Source organism: Sesamum indicum, linkage group LG1 (genome assembly GCF_026168435.1).
Source record: "Sesamum indicum cultivar Baizhima isolate 11 linkage group LG1, ASM2616843v1, whole genome shotgun sequence".
Taxonomy (NCBI): Eukaryota; Viridiplantae; Streptophyta; class Magnoliopsida; order Lamiales; family Pedaliaceae; genus Sesamum; species Sesamum indicum.
The window spans coordinates 1,202,283-1,226,761 of NC_142657.1; the positions used below are offsets into that span (position 1 = coordinate 1,202,283).

The following is a 24,479-nucleotide window of genomic DNA, read 5'->3' on the forward strand; positions in this document are numbered from 1 at the left end:
TGAAGATGGCACGTGAGATAGGTTACAACACATGGGAGAGCTCAGTTCAAAAGCTACCAAAATACTTGGGAGCTCTCCAAAAATATAATCCAGGAACGATTGTTGATCAACCGGTGCATATATGATAGGATACGTCTTCTGGGCGTTCAAGCCGTGTATTGACGCACACTTATCAGTGTAGATGGGATCCATCTATACACAAAGTACAAGCACAAGATGTTGGTTGCTGCGGCCATGGTCCATGGATGGAAATCAATAGGTACTCCCTCTCGATTTTGCAATTGTCGATGAAGAATCACATTTATCTTGGAAGTGGTTTCTTAGACAATTGAGGAGATACATTATATGGGGGCGACGGGGTATCTGTCTTCTTTCTGACCTCCATGCTGGTATCACCAGAGGTGTACGTGAATGTCCGAATTTCGTGCCACCTAACTGCATGCACCGGTATTGCTTGCGGCATGTGTGTTCCAATTTCAACAGTAAATACAAAAATGTTGTGTTGAAGGATCTTTGTTGGAAAGCTGGCTCTGAATATCAGATTAGAAAATTCAATCGCATTATGGAGGAGATAAAGAGCCAGAAACTAGAGGCATTTCAGTGGTTAGATAGGATCGACAAGGAAAAATGGACAGCATCTCATGATGGTGGATGGCTATGCGGAATTCTGACGACAAATATATCAGAATGCATAAATGGATTATTGAAAGGCGCTCGCCGCCTACCGTTGACGGCAATGGCTGAGATGATATTTCAGCAAAGTGTCCATTATTTCCGTGAGAGGTTAGCGAGAAATTTTATAATATTGGCCAACAATCAACTGTGGACGTCACATAAGATGTTCACACGTTGGCATCCAAAATTCTGTTGGGCATACCATCACCAAATACCATCAGTTCCAACAGTTCGCCTCGGTTGTTACAAGACGTCATAGTGGACATGGAGTTAACACCCATATTATCAAAATTACGAACCGAGAATATTCTTGCTGCAAGTAGACTCAATTTGGTATTCCTTGCAGTCATGCTCAAAAGGTATGCGCTGCATACATGATTAATGTTGCATCAATGGTGAAGGATTATTACGATATAATGGCTTATAAGAATACATATTCTGAGTCATTTGAACCTGTGCATTCCAAAGATTATTGGGATGTACCGGGATTTGAGTTGGTCCACGATCCTACTATTCGCATCTCTTCGTGCACGTCAACAAGCCCAACAAAGTAATTTTTCAACACAATCAGATGTGTCGATATCGGGTTGCCATGAATAATTGTATACTTCTTGTATTTTTTATAATTGTACAAAAATATACATTATTACATTGGTACACTTAATTGTAATTTTTTAAATTAATACAATGTTAATTTTATAATTTTTTAGATTTTAATATATTGTTAAAAATTAATTATATATAATTAGATTATACAAAATTATTTAAACAAAAAAAAGGAAAAAATATCAAGTCGGGGTTGTAAATCGCGACTTGCGCTTTTCTGCCTTAAAAAAATAGTTTTTAATGACGAATCGTGATTTTAAATCACGACTCGTCATATTATTATTAACATATTTAAAATAATTATATTAATATAATTTTTTTAATTAATATAAAATTAAATAACTCTTCTCTTACCCCATTCCGGGGGCAAAGAGAATTATGAAAATAAAGAAATTATTTGTTTAATAATATAGAAAAAATTATTTTTTATTGTCTATTTTTTCTTATTTTTTTAAATCAGTAATTATACATATGATCATAGTAATATTTTGATGAATTAAATAATATTTATTTTAATTAATATGATAATATAATGAAAAATATTAAATGAATTATAATAAGTCACATAAAATGAGATAAATATGTACATATCTGACGAACTCGTAATGATTGTGAATTTATTGATGAAACCTTGCATATTATTTAGATCCATTTTTTGAGTGTCTTGTGGAGATGAAAAGATAAAAATATAGATAAATATATATGTTGGAGACAGTGAGTATGTTTGAATTTAATTTTAGAAATAATTTAAAATAGGTATTATATATTTGATGTCGTCAAATCATGTCTTTTTTATTTATATATAAATAATATATATTTAATATTATATTTTTTTTTGATAAAAATTAATGTCAAAATTATGTCTCTTTTATATCATATTTATTATATGTATATTACATATTACATATTACATATTAAAAGCCTAAGATAAAAAATTCACATAAATAAAATATAAATATAAATAGATAAATATTAAGTATACATACCAAGGTTTAAAGCCCAAACGCTCTGCCCCTTCGTCTTCTTTCCTCTGCGTCGGCGCCAAGCTCCAAATCGCCGGAGCACCACCTTTCCTCGGGAATCAAGTACCCCACCAGCCCTAGAACCGGCAGAATTGTAGAAAACCTCTTGAGATAGTTTACCTTCCAGTCTTTTTCAATGAGCATTAAGAGTGAGAAAATCCTAGGAAGAAAGAGGAGGCGAGAGCTGAGTCCAAGAAGAAGCTCGAAGCTGCTGAAGACCCGGAATGGAATTAGTGGGTCAAGAATGGGGAAGTTTTCGTATATGAGGCTGAAAGGAAGCCAGAACTTGCGGCTACGGCTCCTCCTGTCTACTCTATCCTCTACACCCATCCTTATCGACGACATACGTGCAGACGCAACGTGGCCTGGCCTCCGCCCGCATGAGGTCTCACTCCTGCGCCTCCTCGAAAAAGTTTCCGATGACTGCGTTGTCGAAATTAATGAAACTGGTAAAGGATGAAGCAAAGGCCTATATGCTTAATCGACTTCGTTTTAGGTATTCATTGAATGTGTTTTTTTTTTTTTTGGGTTGTGCGCAGGCACAAAACTGAAGTACAAGCCGGGGATTGTGATGAGTGGTAGGCATTTAGTTCATGATTGCGGAACCAGCCGGTCCATTGGTTATTTCTTGGAGCCATTGGTTGTATTAGGTTTGTTTGGGAAGAAGCCCCTGAGTATCAGGCTCAAAGGTGTTTTCTTTTGTTCCCTATTTTTGTGTTTGTTAGTGGATGCATGTAATTTAGTTGTCATTGTTTTCATCATCATTTTCGGAATTAAAAAGTTGAGAACTTGAGCTAATGAGTAAGAAGTATTAATTTGTCAAGAAACTAATGGTGTTTGCCTTAGATGAAACTAAGTATGTCAGGGGATGAATTATTTGAAGTTTTCCAGTAAGACTTTAATAACATACTCTTGGATGGAGACCAATATTTGCAAGGTGAGAACTGACCAACTAAAGACATTGAAACAGAATGTAGTTTAGTTTGGTTAATTCAGTTTTGTAGTTCACCTGAGTTTTAAAAGTTGCTTAAAGCTGGAGGTGATGCTTTTGTGACAACTGAGTCACTCCTACTTATTGAACCCGTGATGTTCTTAATTCTATCTGAGTGATGCCTAATTAAGGATTGCCTGCCTATTAGGTATTACAAATGATTCAAAGGACCCATCTGTTGATACATTTCGATCTACTACCTTACCCATTTTGAAGCAGTTTGGAGTACCTTCAGAAGGACTGGACCTCAAAATAGAGAGCCGGGGCGTGCCTCCACATGGTGGTGGACAAGTTATGCTTTCAGTCCCAATCGTAGATAGTTTAAAAGTAATGATTCCATGCTTTATTTTTGTTGTTTATCTTCTCTTCCCCTTCTTCATTTTTGTCTCTCTCACACACATGGTAGAGGATAAATTGTCAATGTATCTTTTCTTTTCATTTTTTATTTTTTATGTTGGACAGGCAATTACCTGGATAGATGAAGGCATGGTGAAGAGGATTAGAGGAATCACCTTCTCAACTAGAGTGTCTGCTCAGTTTGAGAATACCATGATACATGCGGCTCGTGGTATTTTTAATCGATCTCTACCGGATGTTCACATATTTACCGACCATAAAGCTGGAGAGCAAGCTGGAAAGTATGCTTATTACCAACATCATTTGAAATGTCAATAAAGAAGATTTTGTGAGCTCTTTACTACAATGCTGATCGCAACTTATCCATTTTGAGTTTGGCTTCATCTGCAGGTCACCCGGCTATGGAATTTCACTTTACGCCGAGACCACATCAGGTTGTGTCATCTCTGCTGATACGGCGGTTTCTTATGCTCGAGGGGAGGATGAGGGTGAACTTGAGGACGAGAAGAAAGAATTGAGCCCTCCAGGAGATGTGGGTGAAGAAATTGCATCAGCCCTGCTGGATGAGATTGAACAAGGAGGCGTGGTGGATTCAACTCATCAGGTTTGTTTTACAAGACTTCCCCTCTGGCCGCAATAAGTTGGATAGCTCTGATGACTATTGGATTATCAATTTATTTAGCTTGATAACTCGTAAGACTTAAGCCTCCCTTATTTCTTTATGACTTTTAGAAGATACTTTTGGTGTGGGTATTTAAAATTAATGAGAATCAATCATAATCTGGAGTTCTGATATTCATGTTACCAGATTTGTCTAATACGACAAAATTGCGCAACTCCGGATGATATTTTCAATATTGCGTACAAGATCGTCCAACCCCAGATAATATTTGCAATATTACATATTCTTTAATGTTTCTCTGATATGGATTTTGTGTGTTGCAGGGTTTATTGTTCCTTCTCTGTGCATTGTGTCCTCAGGATGTTTCAAAAGTTTGTGTTGGGAAGCTTGCACCTTATGCAATAGAAGTCCTTAGACACATCAGAGATTTTCTTGGCGTTAAGTTTGTGATAAAGCCAGATCCATCAACAGAGACTGTCATTCTTAAATGTGTTGGATGTGGACTCAAGAATCTTTCTAGGAAGGTATCCTGACAAGTACTTGGTGATTTTTCACGCACAAGATTACATATTTTTGAAGCAAAAGCACACGGAGCCCTGCATCAAAAGGACGCCATGAACTACAGAATCTCTACATCACATGTCCAATTGGCTCCAAATTTTCATTTGTTCTGTACTACCATTGTAAATCAAACTCTTGTTACTCTAACTTAATATATTCTTTCAGAAAATGAAGGTTTTGTTGGTTGCTTGGTACCAATAATTTCTTACTCTGATTGCCTGTCTCCAAGAATCCCTTCTTTGCATGAAGATAGCAACGAAATCACTAGTTAGTCTTAGATGGTGCCAATGGGGACCAACTTTTGCTTGGTTACTGAATGTTGAATGTTGTCTTATACCAGCACAGTGAATTATCAAAAAAGAATAAAAAGCAAGATAATATAGACAAAATGAACATAGACATAAACTTGGGACGAAGAAAAAATCTGAATCAATAAAATTCTATAATGCGACTCTTCAATTTTTTGATTTACTGCTATTTCTTTCTTTCTTTCTTTCTTTTTTTCTTTTTTTGGTAATCGTGGGATTTAGGTTGGAATTTGGAGTTATTGTTTTATGTTCTCTCTCTAGAAATGGTTTTTCTTGGGTTTATGCGTTTTATTCTTTTTATTTGTTTCCTGAATCGTTTTGAAAAGAGAAAAATAATTTGATGTGGTTTTTAGTCCGCAGATGTAATTTACGTGGATTAAAAACGACATTTGATTTGTGTGTTTTTTTGCGCGTGCGCGTGTATGTTTGTAACGCATTAAGATGAAAAATCTGGTCTGATACACTAGTAATTTATGAGTTATATGCCTGGAGTTTTAAATCGTGATATGTATTAAGGGTTTCCAAGGAAAAAAAATGAACCAATATTGTTAGTGGTGAGTGCTATGTTGCTCCCTTGCGTTACCTTTACTTTGTATAAGAAACAACTTTGTCCTGTGGTTCGTTTCCATACTTTCTGTCATCCCAACAGAGTTTTTTTTCCTTTTTAATTAATTTTTAGTATAACGAAACTCATAACTTCTCGGGCTATATGGAAAGCCTCAAGAACGGTGATTTGCCGGAAGATGTGATACTGGAGATTCTATTGAGGTTGCCTGTGAAGACCCTGTTGCAGTTGAAATGTGTTTGCAAGCACTGGTACGCCCTCATCGGAAGCGCGAGTTTTGTAAATCAGCATTTTAGCCAGGAGAGCAATCAAGAACACCTACTTATTCGGCATTACAGACCTGATGAGGAACGATATGTATTTCGCCTTGTATGTTGATGAAATCTTTTCTAGGCACCAAGAGCCTGATCATCTACAGATGCCTGTTACAGTTGCAGCTCTTATGGGACCCTTAAATGGCGTATTCTTAGTATTTCAGGACTATGGCGCTGCTGAACCCGGCCATGAGACAGTTTAAGCCGCTCCCTTTGGTTCGTCCATATGTTCAACCACATTTATCTTCCTATGATGATTTGCTGGGGTTTGGATTAGACCCTTCTAGTGGAGTTTACAAGCTTGTTTCAATTCAATACTTTTGGAACGAAGAAATGGATGTCCCACACTACCCTTCTCTTGTTTCAGTTTACAACTCGGGTAGTGATTCCTGGAGACATTTTGAGGATGTGGATTTGGTTAATTCAAGTCGCTGTGCATATAGATCTCTGTATAATACATACTTGAACGGAGTCTACTATTGGCTCACAGAGTTTAATGATACTGATGTTGCTATCCTTGCATTTGACATGAGCAGTGAGAAGTTTCAAGAAATACAGGTGCCAGATTGTATTAAATCTAAAGAAGGGGATCTTGCTTTGTATGACGGTTCGACAGCCTTGTTATCATGTGATTTAGATAAGATTGATAAATGTGTAGATGTATGGGTGATGAAAAAGGAAGTTTGCTGGACTAAAATATGAACAGTTGGCCCTTTCCAGGACATCAAATGGCGACTTGGTTTCTGGAAGAACAGTGAGGTATTATTAGAAACAGGAACTTCACTCTTGACTTTGTACAATGTCTACACCCAGAAGTTGAGGACTATTGATAAAGAGAGCCTTGTTTCATTAAAAGGAGAGGGGAATAAGTGGAAGCTGTGGGATACTTGATCTGATTTCGTTAAGGATTTCTTCAAATAATAATCATCAAGCAACAGGTAGAGATGATTATTTATGCATGAGTACGTGCCTTTTCTTCTGACTGCTAGTAGACAAGGTTATAGAGAGACTCTGTTTTTGTATATTTCCAGTAGTTGTGTTAAACCAATCAAACTGTGAAATCTCTAGTACATACTAATATCTGAAGGCTGCCTACTTGTTATTGTATTACTGTTTGATGCTTTATTGAAATGACACTTGTCCTTTTTAAATCTCCTCCTGATCTCAGAAGCATGTTGTGGTCATGGTTACTGTTGGTTGGTAAACCATTATCAGTAATTGAAATGTGACCGCGCTTGTATTGCTCCATGTCCATTTTATTCTTAATAAAAATGGAAAAGAATGTCTAGTTTTTCGGGGGCTTTCATATTCATTTGGCTGATGTTGCTGTTACATTTATTGATTCGTCGGCACGATTGCTTCAATATTAGGGCCCTTTGAACTCAGACTTGATTACGAGTAGATCTATTTACTTTCTTTATGAAGACAACATTTTAGAGTGGCCATTTATCTTTGGCAGTGGTTGTGGTCTGGATGAGGAAATCCTAATGGCGAGAACCAATCCACCATTCTCAAATGCATCTGATCTTTTATGTAGGAGAAACTTAACAATTGATATGTGACTGGATCCGGGAGTGTAAAGGTCATATTTGAATATTTGTAGTGCAGATCCCGCTCATTTAAAATTTGCTTCTTTATGAACAAGGAAAATCTTGCTCACTCACCATTACTCATGAAGCTATAACCCCACATTGGAGGCATAAACATAATAATAATGATTAATGCCAGCAAGTCATTTATTATCCTCCAGCCCCGTTTTCTGTGTGTATAAGAAGGCTGCATTCGCGTGGTAAATCACTCACGGAATCTGTGCTTTTCTAAGTTGTGTGATTAAATCTTGGAGGATGAGGACCAGATAACCAGAGACGGCCAAACCCATGCTCAAGATTTTTGGATAAGAAACTCCAAAATACAAAAATCACCCAAAGATGTGGAGATGCGGGGTATCGATCCCCGTACCTCTCGCATGCTAAGCGAGCGCTCTACCATCTGAGCTACATCCCCGTGCATGTCACGCATTCCCAAAATAACATATTCTATCTTATATTACCTATAAAACAAAAATATTTTGTGGTATACATGTAGGCATTGTCCGTAGGAGCTACGCAGCCCCCTTCCATTCCCTAACTTGTGCTTTTGTCGACCCCCAACCCCTTTAAAAGAAAAGACAAAAAACGGTGGAGGAGACGGACTGGTATCTCAGAGCTCGACGGAAAGGGAGCACAACCAATGAAGCCTAGATTATATCTTAAAAGCACTCAGAGCTCTTAGACCGTGTATGATTGCTGAATTGTGTCTATGTCAAGATTCTTCATCTTTATAACAGATTCAACATGGCCTTTCAATGTATGCAACTCTCTGAGCCTGCAGCAAGGATAAACAGCTTTAAGAACATGACAATTTGTATGGGCTGAAAATTGTATACGATGTTGTCTAGAAATGATGAAAGTTTGATAATCGAATTGGGATTTGTTTATACCTTGCCATCTCAGCTCGTCGTTTAGCCTCTTCAGCTATCTGATTAAGTTCATTGTAATTATTACGTTCACCAAACTGTGTCTGAGGTGGATGAAGCCCGTGGAGTGTCCTTTGCGCTTGTGCCCATTTAAGTTCCCGGTCTTCCTTACCAAAATCCTTTTTCCTTGTGAAGGCAATCTGCCAAGTGGACATCACAAGAAGGATTAAACGAAAGCTTCATAAATATGCATAGTGGAAATGAACTGGTAGTTTTTATACCCTCTGCTCAATAACAAGATCCCAAGCCCTTCCACTCAATGCGTATCTGATGAAGAATTTGATTAAATCAAGTGGGAAGTAGAATATGATATTGTAGAGCCAAATAACTCCAGCCCAACCCCAGCCTATCCCTTCTATTGCAGCAAAGCTCCAGTTTGCGTACACCGAAATCAGGGTAGCAATCTGCAATCAAACATAAGTGTTGACATAAGTATAGGATAGTTGGTAGCTTTCCAATAAGAACAAAAGCAGAGTATAGTTTGCTTACAAGCTGCGCAATGAGGAAAGCCCCCACAAGAAGAAGCCCTGGACGCTCAACAAAAGACCAACTTCTCGACCTTGTCACAAATATGAGAGCCTGGCTGATTATACTCACTTGCAAATATATTGCGGAGGCAAGCTTTCTGAAGTCAGGGTTAACAGTTTTCTCAAGAGACTCAACTCCAAATATCCTCTGCAAGATATCAGTGCAACAAAACACAGTCACTAGAGTTCTTGATCGTGTACCAAAGTAAAAGTTACAAGCATACTTGCCATAAATGTGGAAAATGCACATTCACAAGTTATGATACAGCATCAAACACAAACTTAATATCAAGGGTCCAAACTAATGCATACAGATAAAAATGTCTACCATATGCAGTTCCCATCGTGGAAACATGAAATATGAAGTATTAAAATATATAAGTTTGCATTACCATGAACAACCTTTCCAAAAATAACCACTTCCCTAAGCAGAGTAGGTATGGTCCTATGTATAGCTAATATTGAATAAGAAATACTTACAGGGAAGAAGTCGGTATCATACGCAGCCCAGAAGAAAATGACTGTCATCATTGCTAAGTAGCCACCAAGGACAATTCCTGTTGTGAAAATCTCAGAAAGCTTCCAGCTGTCTGGTAAAGGAGATGGTTTCACCCTATCCTTTGATATTGTCATGATGGTACCTGCAAAGCCATGAGCCAGTGTCTCAAATTTTCCACTAATCATCACAAGAGCCTATCACAAGGCCTGTGTTTTTCTTTAAGCACAAGATGGCAAAAGTCACTGAGACAAGAAAAAAGCACAAATATATATTTAGCTATCAGAACCAGGCACAACTACGTACCGTCATTTAGTATGGCAATAATCAGAACCATAAATGGCGGGAAGTCAAACTTCCATATGAGTGCAAGCAACATAAAACCAAGCTGTAAAAATGGAACATTAAATAATCAGCAAGAAAAGAAAATGGAGAAGTTGTTCAACACAGAATATACCATGATCATGTCCCAGTAATTAACTTGACAAAAGTTATGCATGACATTTAGAATGAACAACTCTCTTGCAGGCTTACCACAATACGTATTGTGATGGAAACAGCATATATCTGCACATGTAGAGGAAGTAGTTAGCATAGCAAGCAACTAAAAAAAGCAGGGGGACCATCATTCGTGGAGTTCAGTTATTCTGTTCGCGCACTGTCACCCCCATACAAGAAAAGTATAGCCATGCCATGAAGGAAGGTGGGCTGTGAAGACTTACCGTGTAATTTTTCATTCTTTGAAAGATTGCTCGGCTAGTTAGCACAGCACTGATGATAACGCTTAGACCGGGTTCAGTCAGGACAATGTCAGATGCACCTCGAGCAGCATCAGTTGCATCTGCAACAGCTATTCCAATATCAGCCTTCTTAAGAGCAGGGGCATCGTTCACCCCATCACCAGTCATCCCACATATATGTTTCCGAGCTTGCAAACGCTTGACAATTTCATACTTGTGCTCTGAAAATCATAAAGTAAATTGCTAAAATATCTTATAAATCAAGCATAATAATAATAAAGTAGTAAAAAAATAATAATAATAAACTGCTGATAAAGGTGATCTATGCAACTGATTGACAGACAAACATCACAACCACTTCCAAAGCCAGATATGCAGACTATGAATCTTTCCTCAGGTTAATGTCAATAATATATCCATATAAAGGATTGCAGTGGTAGCTACAGAAGAAATACTAATCGTACCAGGAAAAACACCAGCAAAGCCATCAGCCTTTTCAATTAACTCATCAATAGGCAAAGCAGCAATGGACTCATCTTTGTCATGTCCTAGCAAAGATGATGAAGGATACATGTTGGTTCCCATTCCCAAACGACGCCCTGTTTCCTTCGCTATTGCTAGCTGATCACCTGTCACGGGGTAAAACAGGTTGGTAATATGAGAAAACAGAAGTTGCACGTTTAGAGATATAGTAACTAGTAATACAAGTCCAGTATGTAAAACCTTAACAAGGAACTATGTTTCTGACGTTAAGAAATAGACATGATCTAGTTTGGAAACTCCTTAAGCATAAACTTAATACCATGAAGTTACAGTGCCAATTAAGCGAACTACTTTTTTCCCCTGGACTTCTCAAAAGAAAATTAGCTACGGCAAACAATACAATGTGCAAACTTTAATCAAGGTATCAACTTTGATCATTCAAGAGTAACCATCTCAATTAATTGCTATGGTCGAAAGGACTCAAAACTATTGTAAGCACTTATCAGTTAACTTTAAAAGACAAGAAGCATAGAAGTGAGGAAGCAAATCAAAACATAGCAGTTAGGAAAGATATAATACAAAGATGAGTTTGGCAGTTGTATTAGTACCCTGTACTTAACAGTGATTAAATTATTTTGTTCAGATTCATTTCAACTCTCATATGGAAAGTGGTTTAACAAAATAGATACAACAAAAATACTCAAATGAAACATGCTCACCAGTGATCATTTTAACGTTTACGCCTAGATTCAGTGCCCTTCTAATAGTCTCAGCACTGTCATGTCTAGGAGGATCAAAAAGGGGCATGAGTCCTATAAATTTCCATGGACCTCCAGTACTCTCCTTCCTTCCTTCAGGAACTTCCTGCGTCAAGAAAGTCATTTGTGAGAACAAGTTCCACCACCCACCTGGCTTTAGTATACAATTCTGCTGGGGATTAACTCAAAAATACATCACCTGGTATGCCACTGCAAGTGATCGCAATCCACGCTCTGCAAACTTATCGATGACAGAATGAACTCTACGCTCTATCTCAGATTTGTTGTATGCAAGATTTAATATCTGGAAACCAAATACAAAATTGATAAAGACAACTACTTGGCAACAGAAACAACAATCTGTTGGTAGGACTTTGATGTACCTGTTCAGGGGCACCTTTGCTGACTCGATGCATTTTACCTTCATTGTCGATGTATGTCAAAGCTGTCCGCTTATCGGTTGGATTGAATGGTAAGAAATGAACCTCCTGAATTCCAGCTCTTGCCTGTTGTTTGAATATATGCATAGTGAAAACACAATTTAAATATATAAGAGTGCAAACTGAACGCAATATAAGGTGCGCCTAATTATGGTACTTCATAACATCAACTCCTGAGAATAATCATGCAACTTTGTTTGGAACAGACCAAACCGCAAAAAGAGTTATTAAAAACATCACACCTCCTTGGGATCAGCCAGCATCCCAACTATTGCAGCATCAATGGCATCTTGGTTTTCCAATCGAGAGGCTTGGGCAGCCATTAATACAACAGTATCTGCATCAATGCCTTTCACAAAGACCTACAGTTAGGAATACAGAGAGTTAAAGCAGGATCAAAAGGTAAATTCAAATTTATATACCAACTATAGACTATTTTTCGACCTCAATAAGATTTTTGTCAACTGTTAGTTTGTTCAATGTCAAAGTTCCAGTTTTATCACTGCAAAGCACATCCATGCCAGCCATTTCTTCTATTGCTGTCATTCTTTTAGTGATGGCCCCCTGAAAGTTTAACAAGAGAAAACATAAATAGCAGAAAACTTCAAACTAAGATAGAAGCTTCAACCAAAATAATAAAGAAATTCTTACCTGCTGGGACAAACGATGAGAACCAATTGCCATTGTAACAGACAACACTGTTGGCATTGCAATTGGAATTCCTCCAATAAGAAGCACAAGTAAATTGTCAATCCCTGGACGATAATCACGGTGTTGAATAGGGTACATTACAATGATCTCAATGACCATTCCCACAGCAATAGAACATATGCAGAAATTCCCAATAGCAGTTAAGACCTTCAAGAAACAAACAAAAACTGTTTGTGAGAGACCAAAAGAGTATTTCCAAAATCAAATGCAGAAAAGGATAAAATTCAAGAAAGAAAGCCACAGTTAATCTGACATACTCCGATACTTACATGTACCTATAGTTCATTAGGCATACATTCAAAAACGTTTGAGCATATAAACAAAATGAATCAATTCCTAAAATCTCAAAGCAATATAATGCTTCTGATGATAGTGATTTGAGCATAGTCTCTCTGGTGCTCACCTTCTGAAAATGTCCCACTTGGTTGGTGGAGTCTACTAGGTGGGCAGCCTTGCCAAAGAAGGTGTGGACACCTGTTGCAATGACCACTGCCTCGATCTCCCCTTGTTTGACAGTAGAACCAGAGTATACACCATCTCCGGGGCCCTTTGTCACTGGAAGGGATTCCCCCGTCAGAGCAGACTGCAAGTGGAAATAGGAAGTTAATTCAGGCTGAACAGAGCAAGTAAAAGGACTGAAACAATAAAAAGAAAAACAAAAGAAAACAACATGCAGAAAGCAAACAGTCCAAATCAAGAAAATGTAAGTCAAATGATGACCTGGTCTATCTTTAATGGATCACCCTCAAGGAGACGAGCATCAGCAGGAATAATATCGCCCAACTTTATACTAATTATGTCTCCAGGAACAAGAACAGCTGCGTCTTCCTCATTCCAGTGCCCATCACGAAGAACCTAAAGATATCAATTACTAAGCATGTAATCTGGTCTCCCAAGTTGGAAGTGCGCAATTCCATAATATGTGAATACAGAAAATCACACATAAATGTGCTCTGCAGCTAGAATGAGCTATGCACCTTTGCTTTGGGTGCAAGACGAGCCATGAGAGCAGCAGCAGCATTTCCAGCATTGTTTTCTTCTATGAAACTTATGGTTGAGTTTATTACAAGGAGAGTAATGATTCCTACGAAATCCTGCCAATCTGGTGGTCTCCCCTGCAGAACACACACCAAAATTTAAGAACAACCAAAAAGAAAGAAGAAAGGGATACTAGTTCCCTACAAGTATTCTTCAAATCATTACAAGTAATCATCAAATTGATGACTCTGTTCGACTAAAATATGATACAGATACAGAAAGACGGCCATAGAGATAAACAAACAGCCAGAATCCAATGTTTGTTTAAGTTCCCAGATAAAAACGAATAAAATAGTGTACTTGTTTTAGTTATTGGACAAAGCAGAAGTGGGAAGCAGGAAAACCAGAAAAAACAAATACTGTAATTAAGAGATGGAGTTATTAGAGTTTACTCCTCCGTTCGCTAGAGCTATGGCCATAATTGCCGCAGCTTCCATCACCCACGACAGAGGATTCCACATAAACCCTAAGAACTTCAGAATCTTACTCTCCTGCAATTTCCATCAAATTTTCACGAAAAGTTAAAAACCATTATCAGACACAAAAGATAAACAAAGAAAAATCTTGAAACAAAAAGTAGAGTTGAAAGGTGAGGAAAAAAAAAAAAGGAAGAAACTGAAACTCTCACCTCCTTTTCCTCAAGCTTGTTCTGGCCAAAAATTTCCAGCCTTCTGTTAGCATCTTCCGACGAAAGCCCCTCTCTCGTGCATCGCAGATTCTCAAACACCTCTTCGAGCGGTATATTCTCCTACAGACACAAGACAGACGAAATTCAACGAAAATTACAGAGCAAAATTCAATCCAAAACAGAGGAGGAACACAGTACTCAACAAAACAGAGTAGAAACCTATCCAACCCAAAAGTTGGAGAAAAGCATCACATACCAAATCAACTGCTTCCCTCTTGAGAGCTTCCATCGCTTCATCCTTGGCCGCCATCTCTACGCAAAACCACACAACACAGAGCAAATCCTCAGCTAAAATTCTTCACATACGCTTAGACACGTATATGTAGGAGTTAGCACTCATGTATATATACATGTCCCGAAAGAAGATAAAAGAAGGAACCCACCAGAAGAAACAAGCTCAGTTGGCTATAGTTACAGTCCTGCTCGGAAACAGAGATGGGGTAGGACTAGGAATGCAGACGAAGCAGCTCTCTGCCACTCTCCTATATATTCACAAACTCCTCCAAATCACTCGCCACCCGCTGGGGAGGGCGCGTCAGGTGAAGTAAACGAGAGGCAACGGAGCGGGGATCAGATGGTGTACGGTAAAATGAAGCAGGTGCGCCACTCTAAGAAGATCTTGTACTTGGCGGGTGCAACATTTTTTGTTTATTATATTTTAAGGACTAAAGTTGTTCAAAATTGCAAAACGCACATATATTTATTCTTTTTTCTTTAGATTTTGGGCAAGTACTTGTGTTTTAGTATTGCACCACTTTTGGTTCCTTATTTTGTTTCATGCATTTAAGAAATTTTTTAATACAAAGAAATTTGCAATTAATTTTTAAAATTCCTACCTAAAATTCAAATTCACCAAACTAAATATAATCTAAAGAATGAATTTAGAAAAAAAAAATTAAATAACTCCATATCAAAAGAATTAAAAATTCATCGTTATCCCACAAAATAAAATTTAAAAATACTTTTTAATATAGGATTATTAAAATAATTCCAAAAAAACATTAAAAATTTAAAATTATCAACCATTTAGTATTAGGTAAATTTCTCCAGGGTGGCTCCAACCATTTTTTAGATGGATTAATTATATTTTTATATTTCGAGATTAGGTGTAAGTATATAAATATTTTTTATTTTGGAAAAAATTATAATGTAAACTTTAGTCAGTAAATATTAGTGGTAATTGTAATTTTATAAAATATGAGGGATGTTTGTGTATGTGTATTTAATTTTGAGGGTGTCAATATAATTTATTCAAAATAATTTTAGCTGGCATATATACAAAGGCTTTAATATAGAACATGTTTTGAAAAACTCGTCCAAAAACCCGCATAATCCAATCATTTTGGATAAAGAGAAACGAGATTTTAAATGAACGTACTACTAAAATAATATAGTTTTATAGATTAATGCTACTAAAAAAGTGACTAATAATAATTATTTCCTAATATTTTAGGTGTAAGTATATAACATTGCAAAGCAATAGCAATTACAAGAAATGGGTACATAACAGCTCAAATTCACTTCTCACTAATCATGTCCCCAAAACATCATCGTACCTTTTTCTGTAGAGATAAGATTAGTACTAAAAAAAGGTACAAACTCATTTGCCAGGATAACAATCCTTAAACGGAAACAAACAAAAAAAAATCAAATCAATTCACTGCTCTCTACGATATTATAAATGAATAAATTACTCATAATAAAAAAAAATAGTAATTTATCTCTTTTTATTTTAAAAATATAGCAATTTATCCATCCCGCTAGATTTTTTTAATGAAGCAATTTACCTCACTATCCAAATAAATTATATTATTTTAAAAAATACTGGGGGTTAATAGCTATTATTTTTTAATGAAGAAGTAATTTATTTATTTGTAATATTACGTAGAAGTAAATTAAATTTAAACCCTTAATCTTTTATAGTCTTTATTCCTTTTTTCTTTTTCTTTTTTTTTTCTCTCTTTTAACACTTTAAGATGCTTCCTTGAAACTTCGCAATATATATATATATATATATATAGTAGCTTTTAGCTGTGGTAGGAAATGCGAGATTTTCATAGTTTATTAAGGATTAAGTACTTCTAAGATTGCGTTTTTCCTTAATAACAACCCAACTTTTCTTCCTTGTCATATATGAAAATTCCAGCCAATCAGTTTGATCACTTCAAAGGTGTCTGAATGAGCTTATAAGATTTTTAAAAATAAAATATTTGATAATTTTTTTAGTAATTTATAAATTATTTAGAAAAAGTACGGAATTCCCAACATATGTTAAAAATCTTAACAAATTAGTTCTATTTATTATTTCAAAGTTCAAAAAGGCCCTAAAATTTAGCATAATTATAAATACCTACTCGTTGTTTGAAAAAATATAAATACCTCCCATGATGTCTGATGAAATGGAGGTATGAAATTATCAACTTTGCCCTTACAGTTTTTTTTTTTTAATTTTTTTGAAAAAATTTTAAAACTTATAAAAAAATCAAAATGGGGTGGATGGAAAATTTATAAAAGAAATTATCCACTTAGTCCATAAAAAATAAAAAGATTTAAATAAAATAAAATTATAATTTTTAATCCACAAGGGCATTTTGGTTAGTTCACTACAAGAAATCGATATAAACCTAACAGATTGGGATGATTGTTAGACGGCGATTAAAATTAAGGAGTATTAGTAATTTTCAAATAATGAGGGGGTATTCGTAATTATATGAAATATCAGGGAAAGTCGTTGTAATTTATCCAAATTCAAATTATGCCTTTTGTGACATGCTGCAAGCGTTATAGTGTTATTTTATCCAAATAATCAATAAAATTCAAACTGTTAAATAAAGTGTTATTTCGGCCGTGTGTTGGTATATATTGATAAAATAGAAACATAATAAACGTGATGTATACACATAAATTAGATTTGTAAGATTGGGGGCAGGTGGGATTGCATAGATATGGAGCTTTATAATGAATTTTGATGAAAGTGCACACACACAGAATCTTGTTGGTTTATAGTGGAAGAGTGAGGTGTATCATCTAAACATAATTCATCAAATGCCAACACGTATATGCCTAAACTTTAATACCTATCTTGTCTACTTGATTCTAGTGCTTATAATGTGATAATGGATCCAAATATAAAAACTCAAGGCAAAGCAGAAAATGAAGTGAAATTTGGCATGACCTGTATATTTTTAACCTGTACGCGAGCTGTATATTTTTAAGTCATGACGATAGGTGCTGTGGCCAGTACCTTCACCTGAGAAGGGCAGCACCAAAAACTTAGAAACAAGTAGCAAGGACAAATGAATGTAAAATTTCACCAATGTGGAATGATTATGCTATTGAAATGCATTGCTCAGTGATATCTAAAGACATATGGAAGAATTATCCTATTATCTAGAAGAAATGGAGCCACCAAGTGATACAAAAACAATTGCTGCTATAGTGGGGTGTAGGAGCCCTGGGTTCTTGGCATTTTCTCTTACCCACAAATAAAGGGAACTAATGCCAAAAACATTTTACCACACAGATGATATGCGTGTTGTCTAAACAAAGAAACTGCAATCAAGAGCCAGAACCAGGAAGCAACTTGCAGATTGGAGATGTTGACACCTAATAACGAACCTGGACCTGGATACATATTGTTCCGAAAATACCTCCCCAGTTCTTCAGCCTTTCAAGGAAACAAGATACGCTAAGTGCGGGTGAATTGGTAGCAAAAGACAAATGCATACACCGCAAGACTTTGTTAAAATAATAAAAGCTATGAGAAACCAAAATCCTAGATTAAGCATGTAAGACACCACCGAATTTTCACCTGCTTTCTGCCAGCATGAGTAAGAACACCACCATATTTAAGAATCATCAGTGCCTCCACAGCTCTTTCTTCTTCTCCTTCACAATTATCTTTTGCAACTTTGACCCACTTTAATGGCTTAAGTCGAACCTTGCTATAAATGCCAGAGAAATGCCCCCCCTGGATGCAATCAAATGGCAAAAAGGGAAACTGTTGGGGGTGGGTGGAGGTGGTACTCAAGGGCAGATTGTTGGATGCTAAGTTGCAAAAAGGCCAACTGTTGCAGTAAGCTAGTACGGCAAGGCTTCATTGTCAAGTCCTGAACATGACCAATAATAATTCAGAACCCAATGCCCCTCTTGTTTCAGGTAATATTCTATTGGACCAACAACACATCCTCCTCAAACAATAAGTTGTAGCTCTCAAATGAGACAGGTCAACAAAAGGAAAATTTAGATAACCCCATATGCTTCTCACTTTTGTTTCAACTGTAGATGAACAAGAGTATAAAGATTCAGGGTTGAGTAGCTAAAGTGACTTTTCCTCATTATATTTTAACATCAAATTCAAAAGCTTTTCCTCAGTAACTTTTAACTTCACTTTCTGTCTTGGAGTTGTATCAGCAAAGAATGATTTCTCAAGGGAGAAACATGTAAAATTAAATAAAGATGGTAACAAAGGTGATATCTTACTGCCGGATAATGCCAACCACACAACGTAGCTCTTCAGATTGCCCAAATCTCCCAATTATCCCACTTCCCTGACGCGTTAGTCCTTGAGATGGCTCATTCACCTTCCAAGCTAAATTTGGTGGAATTGTTGATGGTGCTTTTGCTTCAAGAAACATTTTCCTCAAAACACAAGCAGCATCCTCCTAATATCTGCATTTAATAGATAATATCTACATCCTCCTAATATCTGCATTTAAATCAGGAAATCCGACAATGAATGAGGCAAAAGGAAATGTTACTTGTAAGAATTCTTAACAAAGCTCCATCCGTTGACATCACAAACATAGGAACGCAATAGATCAAAGCCACAAACCTGAAATAACATCATGCGTATTTTATAATATTCACTCAAGCACTGCCACACAGACTCTTTAAAGAAAGATTGCCTTACTTTTACCATACTATACTATCCTCCCAGCACATTAAATATATTGAACACAACACAAGCTATGAGATGCTTTTTGATGCGAGCTTATCAAGTAATGGGCTAGACCCAATAACAAAATCTTAAGTTTTTGACAAGTCACTTAGTTACAAGAAAAATGTTGGCAAAAAATTGTCATAATGGCTGATTGTCGAATAGTACGGACCATTTGCCTAAGACTGATGAAATAAACATTTTGACCAAGCATATAGAACAGCATGGTTAAAGTATTATATCCATGTAACACAGTATAAAGAGGTGATTCTGACAATACTTAAGTGAACAGAGAAAGTGTCATATTTACTTACAGCTTGCCTAAATGCAATGCAAACCTCTCTAGCCATTTCCTTCTCCATAGGAGTAAGCAGAAAACAGGATATCTGACCTGCAATAGCTAAACCCTTAGAGCCAATGGACACAGAATTGATAACAGTTGAGCTGATATTTTCTTTTGCTTGGCAGAAAGCCCAAGTAACAACAACAATAAATAATGACGAATGGAAGCTTCTATGCATTAACAGAAAGTCCTCATATCTGCCACCGTATCCACTCCCACAAAAGCATTCACTTACTCATACACACAGATCTCAACAAAATTGATATGAAAGATAAACTTCACTCTATGCTTTTATTACCAAGTGGAATAAGATCTCAAGTACGTAAAAGAGTAGCAAAGTTCTTACAGTAAACATGTCAAAAGTCTTATGTGCAGGACTTTTTTTGACATTGAAAGTCTCATGTGTTGTCCTCTGTTTACTCCTCTCTGACGGAAGCAGAATTGTTCATTTATGCTTCGGTTAAGATTAACTGCTATTTCACTTTGACATAAAACCACGTAATATGTGTTGCATACAGAGCTACCAATTTCGTCTCCATTTTTTTGAGTGCTTGATTTTCCTACTCTTTTTTATCGTTCGAACTTGACTTGTTCTCTTTTTGGTTGTAATGTTTGCATATGTGGCTATTCAGGTTCGTTCTCCATGTCTTGGGGACAAGTTTTCTAGCATGCATGGGCAGAAGGGTGTGCTGGGGTTCCTGGAGTCCCAGGAAAACTTCCCTTTCACTAAACAAGGAATAGTTCCTGACATTGTGATAAACCCTCATGCATTTCCTTCTAGGCAAACGCCCGGTCAGCTCTTGGAGGCTGCATTGGCCAAAGGGATTGCACTCGGGGGTGGTCTAAAATATGCCACCCCGTTTACCTCCCCATCAATTGAAGATATAACAGCGCAGCTTCACAGGTTCTTCCTATGGTGGACACTCTTAACATTTTAAGGGAAAACTACACTGACATACCTGAGATTTTCACACATTAAAAAAATACTTTGCTTTTGAAAATTACACTTACCCCCTTCTCCCACCATCCCGGCACTCATATCTTAGTGTTGGTTATTATTCCAGAAGAAAACATAATGCACATTTCCTATCACATAGCACATTTGGTAATAAAAGGGTCTCTTGATTTATTCTCAAAATAATACAGTTGCTTCTTATCAGGCTTGGATTTTCGAGATGGGGGGATGAGAGAGTTTACGATGGGCGAACTGGTGAAAAGGTCCAGTCCCTTATCTTTATGGGACCGACATTCTACCAGCGGCTCACACATATGGCCGAAGACAAAGTGAAATTCAGGAATACCGGGCCAGTTCACCCTCTTACTCGTCAGCCTGTGGCCGACAGGAAACGTTTTGGTGGAATCAAGTTTGGTGAGATGGAGCGAGATTGCCTCATAGCCCACGGTGCAGCAGCCAACCTACACGAACGTCTCTTCACCCTTAGTGATTCATCCCAAATGCATATATGCAGGAAATGCAAGAACATGGCCAATGTAATCCAGCGACCGGTGTTTGGTGGTCGGAAGATACGTGGGCCTTATTGCCGTTTCTGTGAGTCTGTGGAAGATGTGGTGAGGGTGAACGTGCCTTACGGGGCTAAGTTACTGTGTCAGGAGCTATTCAGCATGGGGATATCTCTCAAGTTTGACACTGAGCTATGTTGAGATGCTCTCGATAAGGGTGAACGTTGCTGATTCATTGTTTCTCCAGCATAGATGTCCCGATTACAGCTACCTAGGTGTGTGTATATAGGATGCAACTTGACTTCCCAACTTTCTAACTTTGCATGTATTTCTTTCTGGAATGTCTTTACATCATCTCAAACGGCTGTCCCTCATCTCTTTTGAACATATTCCCCATGACATGGTTCTGGACGTAGCAAATTTGTGTGTTGTTTTAAATCAAGGGAAGTTTGTAATTTTTCTTAATTTTATTTTCTAAAACGTTGCTGTGTTTTATGTTCTATTAATATAAATATGCTATTTATATAAAATACTTTTTCGAAATATATGCATAACACGGATTTTATATACATGGTGTGTATGTGTATGTATTTTAAATATAGAATATGAAATACATAAATAAAGTTGAATGTTTTTATGCATTAATCTACACAGAAAACCCCCTTGAATTCGACACAACATCCTTATTTTCCTCTGATATAACCTCATCTAGTATTCTGCCTGTTATGGCCGCAGCCAGTGCAGCCATGAAGGCCGGATTCCTTGTCAATGAAGAAGCCATTTTTTCTACCAAAAACTGCTGCATTTCACTGCTCTCAATCGCTGCTATGGCCTTCTGAATTTTGCTGCATATTAAGGGATCCAAGAAATCAAGACTCTCTGTAGAGCCTCTGCGTTCACCTGTAATCCTGGCAGCGGTTGTTGAAGTCCCGGTTGCTCCTCCTGGTGGTGATACGGCTGAAACATTTGCTTGAGACGGGTGGTGGTGGTGGTGGTGTCCTTCGTATGTGGCTACTAATAGTGACGGATCGTTGAGACTTCTTTGCACCTAGAAGCATATATATACAATAATTTGCATTAAGGGTCGGACCTAAAAATGCATTAAGGATAGTGTAGGTCTGAGGGAGAGGGGGACGGACCTTCTTCTTGACAGGGCAAGCTGGGGCGAAGGAGCACTTATAATAAGCTCTTGGAGACGGATTATCTCCTGTCACCTTTTGTCCGTACTTTCTCCATCCGTATCCGTCCTTCACCACCTATAAAAGCATACAAATTAGTTTAATTGATACAGTTCAAAACAGAAGTCGTAAATAAAAAATACTCTTATTCACAACAATAAGTTGTTAAATGCTTATTTTATACACTTACAAACATCAAGCATGCATCACTGTTTATTTATTTATTTTTATAATAGTTTCTAATTTATTATCTATCGACTTTTGCTTTAATATGACTTTGTTAACATACTAATCATTTTTTGAATTTTATATTAACTAGTGTATTTCATCATACATTGTCCCATGAAGAAAAGAAAAAATAAAGTTGATTAATACAAAACTTACTAGGCTAGTGTCGGATGGATCAATGCGTACATAAACTCTTGAAACATTTGATTTGATCACTTTTGGCAGAGTTCCAGCTGAGGTTTCATCACAGCAACTGTAATAACGACACGAATGATTATAGTATCCAGGATCGACAGCCTTCCTCTTCCTTGTTTGCATCAAATCATTGTAATTTTTGGTCACGATTGTCAGCACATCACTCAACTTCTTGTTCTCCGACTTCATTCGATTCAACTCCTCCACCATCTCATCACCCTGCACCACATTGTTATTACATTACAACTCCTACCATTACCAATTTGAAGCAGTTTCTAATCTTACAATTTACATATTGAATTAATAATTGCTGGTTTATGTGGCAATAATTACGACCTTGTGAAGGTATTACATAAAAAACTGCGATGTTTGTACTTAATTTAACATTATTTTAAGTTGCAGTGTTACTGTTTGCTGCAGCTTTTGACAGAACGACAGATCGATGTGCAGTATAAAAATCGATATCATGAAAGATTTTGGAGAAAAATATTGTAAGATTTGTGTCGTAGAGCAACGCTTGTGCAATTATATGATGTAAAAATTTAAATTGTATTATTGCTATTAGTTATAACTTTTAGTATCTGATCATACCAACTTTCATCAGGAAATTGACGGAAAAAACCACGTGGTCGTTTCTCTCCATTTTAAAAAGATAACAGTCACATGACTTGCACGTGATTTTTCCCATCAATTTCCTAACCAAAGTTAACAGGAGGGCTGAAAATATGACTTTTTGCGAGTTATGATACTATTTTCGAACAAAAATCCCGTAAACAATGGGATTGAAAACGCATCAGACCTAATCTATTGGACGAAAATTTCAAATTTCCCTTTATAAAACAAATGTATATATATGAGAACATAATTACATCCCAACATTAATAAAACCTAATTAAGAATTAAATGATCATAAATTAACAATGTAATAATTAAAGAAAAGAAATAAAAATTTGAGGTACCGGAGTTTGAAGAGTAGGGTTGAGGTGCATGGAGTTGGGGTTTGTGTTGAGGTCAATAGTAAGAGTAGTCGAACCATAACCGCCACCCAATTTCTGTCCATTTGATGAACTGTTGCTGCAGATAAGCTTATGAAATAATTTTTAGGACATGACAATTATAACAGAATATGTACTGAAGAATGAATGGAATTTCTGTAGTAAATAAGACATCTACATATATATATAGATGAAGGAGGAAAAACATGTATACGTGTGTGTACATATATACGTATATATTGTTCAAGTCAAGTCCAAGTCTATGGTTTTAATAATATGAAGAAAGTGGTACGAAATTCAGTCCTAATTGGACCAAAGTCCTTGCTGAATTTTCGTGTCTATTATTTCTGCTAGTACATATCTTTTTAAGTTGATTTCATTTAATTTTTTTCAATTTTATCTGACTATAGTTGATAGTATTGATTAATCATAAATTTTAAGTTGCGATCGCTATAATATATATTGAATCATTTTTTTTAACAGTGATGTCATATATACTTTGAAGATCTTACATTATTATTAAAATGTACGTAATAATTCTAAGTATATTGTAATAATTAGATTGGGGGGGGGGGGCTTGTAATAACTCGAATGGTTGGATGTATTTCATTATTTTAGTGAGCTGGATTTTAACTGTGGATGGAATTTCATGTTGTCATATATATGTTAAAGGAAACTTAATAGCCAAGTAATTCCATTCCAATGCTGATGATGTTTCCTACG

General features: G+C 36.5%; 4 protein-coding genes, 1 non-coding gene and 1 pseudogene across 5 annotated transcripts; 3 read left to right on the forward strand and 3 right to left on the reverse strand.

The window, feature by feature from the left end:
• The first annotated feature begins 2,259 nt into the window (after positions 1-2,259).
• LOC105165440 (putative RNA 3'-terminal phosphate cyclase-like protein) lies at positions 2,260-5,035 on the forward strand. Its single transcript, XM_011084492.3, has 6 exons — positions 2,260-2,752; positions 2,843-2,992; positions 3,443-3,621; positions 3,757-3,932; positions 4,042-4,255; positions 4,597-5,035. The coding sequence occupies exons 1-6, from the start codon at positions 2,440-2,442 to the stop codon at positions 4,804-4,806; spliced, it is 1,242 nt and encodes a 413-aa protein (XP_011082794.1). The 5' UTR covers positions 2,260-2,439; the 3' UTR covers positions 4,807-5,035.
• Positions 5,036-5,369: 334 nt separating this feature from the next.
• LOC105156052 (putative F-box protein At1g32420) lies at positions 5,370-7,176 on the forward strand (annotated as a pseudogene).
• Positions 7,177-7,952: 776 nt separating this feature from the next.
• Positions 7,953-8,025, reverse strand: TRNAA-AGC (transfer RNA alanine (anticodon AGC)). Its single transcript has one exon. It is a non-coding gene; the product is annotated as a tRNA-Ala (tRNA).
• A 14-nt stretch (positions 8,026-8,039) lies between these two features.
• Positions 8,040-16,125, reverse strand: LOC105165589 (plasma membrane ATPase 1-like). Its single transcript, XM_088884283.1, has 22 exons — positions 14,801-16,125; positions 14,614-14,669; positions 14,358-14,477; positions 14,122-14,220; positions 13,669-13,806; positions 13,412-13,546; positions 13,095-13,274; positions 12,632-12,838; positions 12,425-12,544; positions 12,223-12,342; positions 11,924-12,046; positions 11,740-11,844; positions 11,502-11,646; positions 10,764-10,928; positions 10,282-10,520; positions 10,094-10,126; positions 9,866-9,947; positions 9,544-9,704; positions 9,026-9,211; positions 8,758-8,940; positions 8,501-8,676; positions 8,040-8,385 (listed from the first exon to the last, which is right to left on the reverse strand). Exons 2-22 carry the CDS (start codon positions 14,665-14,667, stop codon positions 8,289-8,291), a joined length of 2,868 nt encoding a protein of 955 aa, XP_088740409.1. The 5' UTR covers positions 14,668-14,669; positions 14,801-16,125; the 3' UTR covers positions 8,040-8,288.
• Positions 16,126-20,327: 4,202 nt separating this feature from the next.
• Positions 20,328-21,500, forward strand: LOC110011744 (DNA-directed RNA polymerase D subunit 2b-like). Its single transcript, XM_020692867.2, has 2 exons — positions 20,328-20,603; positions 20,860-21,500. Exons 1-2 carry the CDS (start codon positions 20,368-20,370, stop codon positions 21,359-21,361), a joined length of 738 nt encoding a protein of 245 aa, XP_020548526.2. The 5' UTR covers positions 20,328-20,367; the 3' UTR covers positions 21,362-21,500.
• Positions 21,501-21,773: 273 nt separating this feature from the next.
• LOC105156062 (putative WRKY transcription factor 40) lies at positions 21,774-23,890 on the reverse strand. The gene is made up of 4 exons (XM_011072097.3): positions 23,721-23,890; positions 22,723-22,980; positions 22,300-22,416; positions 21,774-22,208 (listed from the first exon to the last, which is right to left on the reverse strand). The coding sequence occupies exons 1-4, from the start codon at positions 23,748-23,750 to the stop codon at positions 21,807-21,809; spliced, it is 807 nt and encodes a 268-aa protein (XP_011070399.3). The 5' UTR covers positions 23,751-23,890; the 3' UTR covers positions 21,774-21,806.
• Between the last annotated feature and the right edge of the window lie 589 nt (positions 23,891-24,479).